At 44.6% G+C, this 8,875-nt stretch overlaps 1 protein-coding gene across 1 annotated transcript; it reads left to right on the forward strand.

Moving 5' to 3' along the window:
- Positions 1 to 4,345: 4,345 nt before the first annotated feature.
- Positions 4,346 to 5,846, forward strand: LOC147426598 (uncharacterized). The gene is made up of 2 exons (XM_086498221.1): positions 4,346 to 4,917; positions 5,471 to 5,846. The coding sequence occupies exons 1-2, from the start codon at positions 4,346 to 4,348 to the stop codon at positions 5,844 to 5,846; spliced, it is 948 nt and encodes a 315-aa protein (XP_086354347.1).
- The last annotated feature ends 3,029 nt before the right edge of the window (positions 5,847 to 8,875 follow it).

Consider the following 8,875-nt stretch of genomic DNA (forward strand, 5'->3'; position numbering starts at 1 on the left):
GGCGCAGAGGTTGGCATGAAGGCCGCCTCTCTCTCTCTCTCTCTCTCTCTCTCTCTCTCTCTCTCTCTCTCTCTCTCTCTCTCTCTCTCTCTCTCTCTCTCTCTCTCTCTCTCTCTCTCGCGCACGGTGCGGCTTCTTGAAAACGCAAAGGCAGGAATGCTCCCACTGTCCACATCAAATGAACCCCGCATGCTTTTAAGGAAGTCTCTCTCTCTCTCTCTCTCTCTCTCTCTTCTCTCTCTCTCTGGCTCTGGCTCTCTCTCGCGCTGTCCGCTGTGTGACCGCCCTCCCTCTCTCTCTCTCTCTCTCTCTCTCTCTCTCTCTCTCTCTCTCTCTCTCTCCTCTCTCTCTCTCTCTCTCTTCTCTCTCTCTTCTCTCTTCGCGTTGTCCGCCTGTGCAACCGAGACTACAGAGGGCACTCTGCCGGATTAATCTGTTGTTGACATGTGTTAGGGGGGGGGAAACGGAATTCCCTCCCCCTTTATCTATTAGCATAGATATCGTGTCGTTTTCACATATGTAGGTTTGCCAAGTTTTTGGAAAAAGGTTTTTTTCGAGCACTGCCGTGGAGCTCAGGCCAGACTCCGGAGGAGATCGTGCGCAGAGGTTGGCATGAAGTCCGTCTCTCTCTCTCTCTCTCTCTCTCTCTCTCTCTCTCTCTCTCTCTCTCTCTCTCTCTCTCTCTCTCTCTCTCTCTCTCTCTCTCTCTCTCTCTCTCTCTCCGCGTTGTCCGCCTGTACGACCGAGACTATAAAGGGCACTGCCTGATTAATCTTCTGTTGATACGTGTCAGGGGGGGGAACTGGAATTCTCTCCCCCTTTATCTATTAGCATAGATATCATGCCGTTTTCAATTTCAAAAATGCCGATCGAGGGCAAGGGGAAAAGGAGAAATTCCGACCCAAAATAGAGAAAAATAGTGTAAAAACATAAAGAAATGACCTAATTTTAAAAAAATTTCCCTTGACAAAATCGAGAAAAGGAATTTTGCATGTTTGGAAAAATGATTTTTCGCGAGCACTTACTGGAAGTCGTCTCTCTGTCCCTCTCTCTCTCTCTCTCTCTCTCTCTCTCTCTCTCATGCGCATATACCAACGCAGACAGTTGGAAGTCGTCGTCGGCAAGAACAAACGGGTTGCTCTCTCTCTCTCTCTCTCTCTCTCTCTCTCTCTCTCTCTCTCTCTCTCTCTCTCTCTCTCTCTCTCCATCAAAACACTGGAAGCAGTCTTTGGGAAAAATATCGTTCCGTTTTCAATTTCAAAAATGTCGATTGAGAGCAAGGGGAAAGGGACAAATTCCGACCCAAAATAGAGAAAAATAGTGTAAAAAACATTAAAGAAATTACCTAATTTTAAAAAAGTTCCTCTTAAAAAGTAAAGGTAAATAGGTAGGTTTGCCAAGTTATTAGAAAAAAGTTTTTTTCAAGCACTGGATCTACGTGCTAAGTCGCTGTGAGACTAAAAGGCGGAGCCAGGTCCCAGGAGCCGTCACGCACGCACGTGCTGCACTGCTGACACAGAACACAACCGGCAGAAAGTTCCAACATCTCTCTCTCTCTCTCTCTCTCTCTCTCTCTCTCTCTCTCTCTCTCTCTCTCTCTCTCCAACATCCCGTTGAGTGCGATCCGCACCATTGCCTCCATTCGTCTTAGCTCCCATTCTCTACGCTGCGAGACAGGACGTTGGGGCACTAGCGAGGAGTGTCATCGACTTTGCAACTTATGCCCTCGTCAAGTGCGAGAGAGTGAGTACCACACAATACTTGAGTGCTCAGATTTTGACCACATTAGGTCCTCTTTTCCCCATATATTCAGCCATGATCTCTCCCTACATACCTTCCTCTCCCAACCACGATGTGGACTCTCTATTGCGACGCTCATTTCAGCCATTTTTGAGCATGGAGAGTCACTTATGAACTCCACTCACACCACGTGACATGTTCATTTGGTCCCATAGGTCATATTTGACCTCCCAGGACGATAATAGAACTATCTATCTCTCACGCACTAGCCCGGGGGGAGGGGCCGCTTCTGACTGTGGGTGCACCAGGCGTGCTCTCCCTCTCTCTCTCTCACAACGATGTCCTATCTCGCCGTTTGTGCAGGACACACTGCCGGACAATTCTCCTACTGCCACGTGTCGGGGGGGGGGGGGGGGGGGGGGGGGGGGGGGGGCGGAATTCCCTCCCCCATTATCTATTAGTATAGAAGCACGACCTTGTCAATGTGTGAGGAATAGAGTATTGACATTTATGAATCAGTCTCTAGATCTAAAATTAAACAACTTTGGTATCACCAGTTCATACAGCATTTCATTAATTTATTAATCGACAAGATTCCTTCCATCTGGCCTTCGCAAAAGAAAAACCTTAGTCATTGCTGGTTCCCACCTCGCCCTTGCGGCTCTCGAATGAGTGCCTGCGTCGACTGCGTCACTGTTGCAAACAAAAATGCCTAAATCCGCAGGTCTTGCGTACCCAAGTCAACCTTGCATCACAATATGGTGTTGCCCACTCGGAGGATTTCGCTGCTGCGAATGATAACAGAGAAAGAGAGACAGACTCCCCTGCTCGTTCCCTTGCTCTTCCCATGCCTGAGACACACACACACAAGCACGCACGCTACTTGGGAGAGATTATGCATAGATACGATATCCATCTCTCTCTCTCTCTCTCTCTCTCTGAAGAAATTCTGCAACTCTGAGTACTAGCTGCACATACGACCATACCCCCACAATGCGAACAAAAAATATGTCTGCTGCTCACGCGTCTGCGTCCCGCATTCTCTTTGTGTCACTCGCTCACACTGACACATAGAGACCTCGCTCTCAAACAAAACATAAAAAAATGTTTAAAAAATGTGTTCGTGTCCTTTCCTCACTTTTCTAAAGGAAAAAAAGGGAGCATCCCTGGATATTCTTACCAAAACAAATACAAAAATGATTAGAGGCACATATTTTAGGTCATGGCGCCAGAAAAAGAGTTCTGTAAAAAGTTACCACAAGAAGAATTATCTACTAACATAATATGGTGGAAGGGGGAGCCCTTTACACGTGTCGCAATCTGCGACCTGAAGGCTAAAGTCTAAAACAAAAACAAGCCCCTTTGCACGCGATAAAGAGGGAGATAAGGGGAGAGAGAGAGGCGGCCAGCCTAACTAGGACCATATAAGGTGGTGATCAAGGATGTAAACATTGACAGACACGCAAAGAGGTTACCTTTACAGACACGCAAAGAGGTTACCTTTACCAATACAGCGCCAACCACTACCCATCCATGGGGCCTCTTTCTCTTAGGTGGATGCTATAACTGTTTATGAATATCAAGTAATTACATCCTTTGACACCTGCCTTTCACATGGATTAAAATAATGTGTACTTTGCATGCGATGGTGGTATGTACAGAGACATAATTTTGCAATTTGTACCCCCATCTCGATTGTTCTCTCCTATGGATGGATGCCTCTCTCCATATGGATTGCAATGTAGTCACATCCATTGATTAAACGTTTGATTTTGCTTAACTCTCTCCCCATATAAACTGCAATGTAGTCACATCCATTAATTAAATGTTTGATTTTGCTTAACTATCCCCCCAATGGAACCATCATTAAAGAATTATTCATATTAACCAGTATGGCGCCCCAATTTTGGGAAGCAGCTGGAATAGATGGAATCTATCGAGATGCTGACTCGATTAATCCATGCAGGGCTGACACGTCCATGCGGGGCTGATTCGTCATGGGCGACGCGTTGCAGGTAGGCTCCAGAGAGGCACGGATGGATTTTTTTGTAGCGTGTTTGACACCGTGCTCGTAGTGTGCCTCAGAGGTGCTCCTCGCTCGACTTCTCTCCGAGTGGTTGGTGACACACACAGGTAACGCGCTGACCTCTGTTGTGTTCTTCTGCTGGTCTCGACACCAGCTGGTGATTGTTTAGCTGTAATGCATGGGTTCTGTGTTTATCTGCGTATGTCATGCATTGTTTCCTGGATATCGTATGACACGTGAGTGGTACGCAATGAGGGAAAATATCAGCCTATTGGGTACACACAGTGAGATGCTTTGTACGCAATGAGGGAAAATATCAGCCTGTATTCAGATGCTCTGTGCACGTTGCAGTGTTTCTTTGAGTGCTTATGCTATGTGTTTTTGGTGGTGTACGCAACGAGGGAAAATATTAGCCTATTGGGTACATGCAAAGAGCTATCACAGCCTGCATTTAGATGCTCTGTATAGTTTGCTGAAGGCACTTTGTGTATGGATAGCTCAACCTGCATTTAGATGCTCTGTATAGTTTGCTGAAGCCACTTTGTGTATGACAGCATCCACATAGTAGGTGGCTTGAGAATGGCCCGGCTAAAGTCCGAGGCGCGGGGCAAAGGGAAGGAACCTGTGACGAATACTGAGGGTTGTAATGCCGGTTCGTCAAAACTAAAGAAACTGGAGGCGAGAGTAATGGAAGTCAGTGTCACCATATCTGTTGGCGGTGGCGATGTAGATGTAGGATTGCTGAGGTCCATGCGGTTGTTTCTTGAAAGAGAAACTTTAGCAGGTCTATGTGCATTGGAGAGAGGAGGAGCGCTGCTGCACCTTCACCTACAAATGATTATCCGTATTTGGGCAACTTCATTGATCGCTATCAACAGGAAGATAAAAGCGTACATAGGTTGGGCTAAATCGGCACCTGCAGGTGCAATGGTTTTGTGCCGTGGCCTAAAGCAGCACAAGATGCATACATTTGAAGGCATGGTGGGATATTGTCTGAAAGACCAAGATGAACCACACTTTCAAAAGGTGGTCCACAACATAACTAGTGACGATGTGAATGCCGGTGTACAATTGTATAGCTTATATGGTGTTGATCAATTGAAGAACAGGGTTTGCCTAACACCAGCAAACATCTTTGATAGAGCGCTTATGTACTGGAAGTTCAAGCTTCGACATCCAGCAGTAAACGACTTTCTGTCCACACTACATGTAATGTTGAAGAGTGGTAATTACTACCCATCATCATGTTGGATAACTCCTTACCAAGGCCGTGGAATGCATCTTGCAAAAATCAGAGCATTGTGGAGATGTATGGTATACCCATCCACAACAATGTATGAAGACATTTTAAATATATTTGTTAGTGATGATGCGCATCCAAACACTCAATCTTGTGCCGAGTGGTTCAACTCCCATTGGCAAGAGACACAAAGGTATACTTATGACAGTCTAACCGTGGTTGAATCTGTTGTCAACTTTTTGACCATCGTGTACGTCTTTTGTAGTCCACCAAGAATTCTTGTCAACGATTTTGATGCTGAACTTGCGATAAGAAGCCCAGAAATAGGAGATGATTTCATTCCGCTTGTACACCGTGTTGATGTAACGACAGTTGCATAGTCTGGTCCGTTTGTTGGCAATAACATTGTTACTTTTCAATCCGACTAAAAAATATAAGCTGATGCTGATTTATTTTTGTTGCAGTGATCAGATGGACGAAGAGGACGAAACCCGCATGGTTCATCTAACCGAAACACAACCTGATGACTCTTTTGCTATGGTAGAAGACGCATGTATTGATAGGATAGAGGATGCTCTTGCTGCAATTTTGAAAGAATTACTTGGAGACCAAAGTAGAAACACAACTTCACTACGGTCTGAAGTTATTGAAGCGATACATAATTTGAGAAACACACTTGAGGAGTATGCAATCAATGTTGCAGATGTGCAAGTCACAAAGCTGGAAGAGCAAATTTTCTCGTTCGGCAAAGAACTAATGGCTTTGAAAGCACAAGTCAACCGGTTAAACACGATACTATCTAGGTTCTCAAATATGCTAAATCGCAACCAGAATGCATGATAAATTCTGCACATCGTATCCGAACTTTTGGCGCATTGTAATGATGTAAATGAAGCAAATTTTGTGGATGGTTTAACCTTCTTGTCTGCACAAAATATGTAGCTCCTTCTGTTATGCAATGTACAGACTGTTTAACAGATCTTCGTCTTTGTGATGACGAGCAGCAGTTTCTGTATACTCCTAACAACAGTTTTTGTTTTGTGATGCTTGTCTGCCAAAAACCTGTAGATGCTTCACAGTTTGTCTGCCAAAAACCTCTAGATACTTCACAGTTTGTCTGCCAAAAACCTGTAGATGGTTCACAATTTGTCTGCCAAAAACCTCTAGAATACTCATACTGTCATCATTTCCCAACCACGTGAACAGTGTCACGACTGCCACGAGCTCAGCAGATTGTCTGCCACAGTGTCGATACGAAGCAGTACGCGACAACAGAATTTTTTTTCGCTATGCGCGAAAAAAATTCACGTCAACAACATCTGACGGGATTCGCCTTAATCCGCTCCTAGACCCAGTATGTTCATCTGACGAGCAAAATATCAAAATAACTAGAGACACGTCTTTATAGGACCTAAAAGAACAATACCTCAACCATACAATGGTGGTGGTATTTGTGTTTGCAATGTCTCTCTATTCTCTTTCAGTCAAGTTTCGACACATAATCTATACTATATATAATTGAGTTTAAAATTTTCAAGGAAGGAGAGGGTATCCATGTGTCACTCTCTCCTTCGTTTCAAGAACTTAAGTGTTAAAGAGAAGGGTAAGCCAGAATTCATTTGGTTTGAAATGTAAAAATAAAGAGCAAGTAGTAAGTACAGTGATGGTAAAAAATCAAAGGACCTAGTTTTGACTCTAAGTTTTGTCAAAAAGTCACAATACTTACTACTATTTATATTTATTTATATTATGTAAACTCTTTAGCAAGAGCATTGAGTTTCATTCCAACCTTCAATTTTGAAGGGTGATTACTTTTGTTTTTGTAAAAGGTAGCTTTACTTCACACCTTGAAAAATAACGAGCAACAAGCTATGCCACACGTCGATAAATTGGTTTGCTTTGAATGTGTACACATGTGTGCGTATGAGCGTGTGTGTGTGTGTGTGTGTGTGTGTGTGAGAGAGAGAGAGAGAGAGAGAGAGAGAGAGAGATGCGGCACATCGCAAGTATGAGAGAGAGAGATCAGGTTTCATTTTCTGTAGCAACGTCGTGTGTGTCATAGGTGGGTGAGAGAGGGAGAGAGAGAGAGATCTTTGTTATTTGATGCAGCTCTGTGTGTGTGTGTGAGAGAGAGAGAGACACACACACACACACAGAGTCCCACATCCATCTCCACACTTTCTTCATCTTTTTTCGGCCAGTATGTGGATGCTACAATGTTGAGATCTCTAACGTGATCATCCAGGCTTTTTAGCTTTCCCAAGTTTTCACATCTCAAACTTCTTACATAGGCAAGAAAAAAGGGGTTCTACAAGGGGATTGGTGGCATTGCCTGCTGTTAGAGTGATCATGGCAACGGTCGTGCAAGGCGGGTCTTCCATTGAGTGTTTGGGAAAAATAGAGAGAGAGAGAGAGAGAGAGAGAGAGAGAGAGAGAGAGAGAGAGGGGGGGGGGGGGGGCAATCCCATTTAGTCCTGCTGATGAGTGTGTATGTCTATTTTTGTTTGAAAGAGAAAGAGAGTGTCATTGATTGGCCTTGGCGCTTGACGAAGAATGCTCCCCCCCCCCCTTTCCAAACTCGATCATGAACACAACCCACCACTTACTTCATGTACAACTTCTCAAATGTTTCTGCAACAGGCGTCATGTAGTCTCCTTTATCAACACCCTTGCCAACAATTGATCCACCACGAGCTCCACACCCCTCAATCCTCTGATGGCCAGGACGCGAAGACTCTGGATCCAATACATGTCCCACTCACCACAAGCGATTGCTGAGCCACCTACTCATTTACCGCTGCCTGTTTGCCACCCTTGATCCTGACCAACTCCATTTTTGCCTAGCTACGGCCCTCCACACCACGAGAGAGAGAGAGAGAGAGAGAGAGAGAGAGGGAGAGTCCCACATCCATCTCCACACTTTCTTCATCTTTTTTTGGCCAGCAGCGGATGCTACAATGTTGAGAGCTCCAACGTGACCATCGAGGCTTTTTAGCTTTCCCAAGTTTTCACACCTTGAACTCCTTACATAGGCAAGAAAAAAGGGGTTCTGCAAGGGGACAGGTGGCATTGCCTACTGCTACAGTGCTCATGGCAACGATCGTGCAAGGCGGGTCTTCCATTTAGTGTTTGGGAAAAATGTGTCACAGCTTAAGATCATGTCGTTTTCAATTTCAAAAATGTCGGTTGAGGGCAAGGGGAAAAGGAGAAATCCCACCCCAAAATATAGAAAATAGTGTAAAAACCTGCAAAATAAACCTAATTTTCTAAATTTCCTCTTCAAAAATTAAAGGAAGCAATTTTGAAAATGATTTTTCTAGAATGCTGATGTGATTGCATTGGAGGATGATCATTGCCAATCGAGGGTATTGGTCTTGGTCTTGGAGTTAGCAATCCTTTGCTCATTTGGATCCTCCTTGGTGTTGCATACCTGATGTGGGCCATTTTTCTCCCCCTAGAAATGGTGACTCCGGTCTCTTATTGTAGGGCTATCTCCACTGTAGGACTGCCTCCATGTCATTTTGCTTACATTTAGAGTCTGGTCACTTTGGAATAGCTAAATAGGCTTATAGATTTGTTTGCAAGTCAAGAAAACTGGTGGCCTTTCGAAGATAAATGCTTGATTTGAGTGAGTGATGAGACAGATCCTGAACAGGTTCTTGCTAACCTAGAGGGCCTCAAAATTCAACCATGTGAAAGGCTATATCCATATTGAGGCTCTTAACTACCATGATTAGATAGGTAGAGAGAGAAGAGCCGGCTCGTGACCGGACAGAAAGCCGGCTCGCTGGAACACATGACTAGGCTCTTCGTCTCTCACATGCTTCAATTTAATACTACAAACTAGACATGCAGCCTGCAAGAGAGAG

Source organism: Adiantum capillus-veneris, chromosome 24 (assembly GCF_014529385.1).
Source record: "Adiantum capillus-veneris isolate H3 chromosome 24, ASM1452938v2, whole genome shotgun sequence".
Classification (NCBI taxonomy): domain Eukaryota; kingdom Viridiplantae; phylum Streptophyta; class Polypodiopsida; order Polypodiales; family Pteridaceae; genus Adiantum; species Adiantum capillus-veneris.

Bases quoted from the DNA above. Each gene is read 5' to 3' on its own strand.
- LOC147426598 (XM_086498221.1), top strand. From the start codon at position 4,346: ATGGCCCGGCTAAAGTCCGAGGCGCGGGGCAAAGGGAAGGAACCTGTG. The intron at 4,918-5,470 runs GTACTGGAAGTT...TTTTTGTTGCAG, and splicing joins ATCTTTGATAGAGCGCTTAT to TGATCAGATGGACGAAGAGG.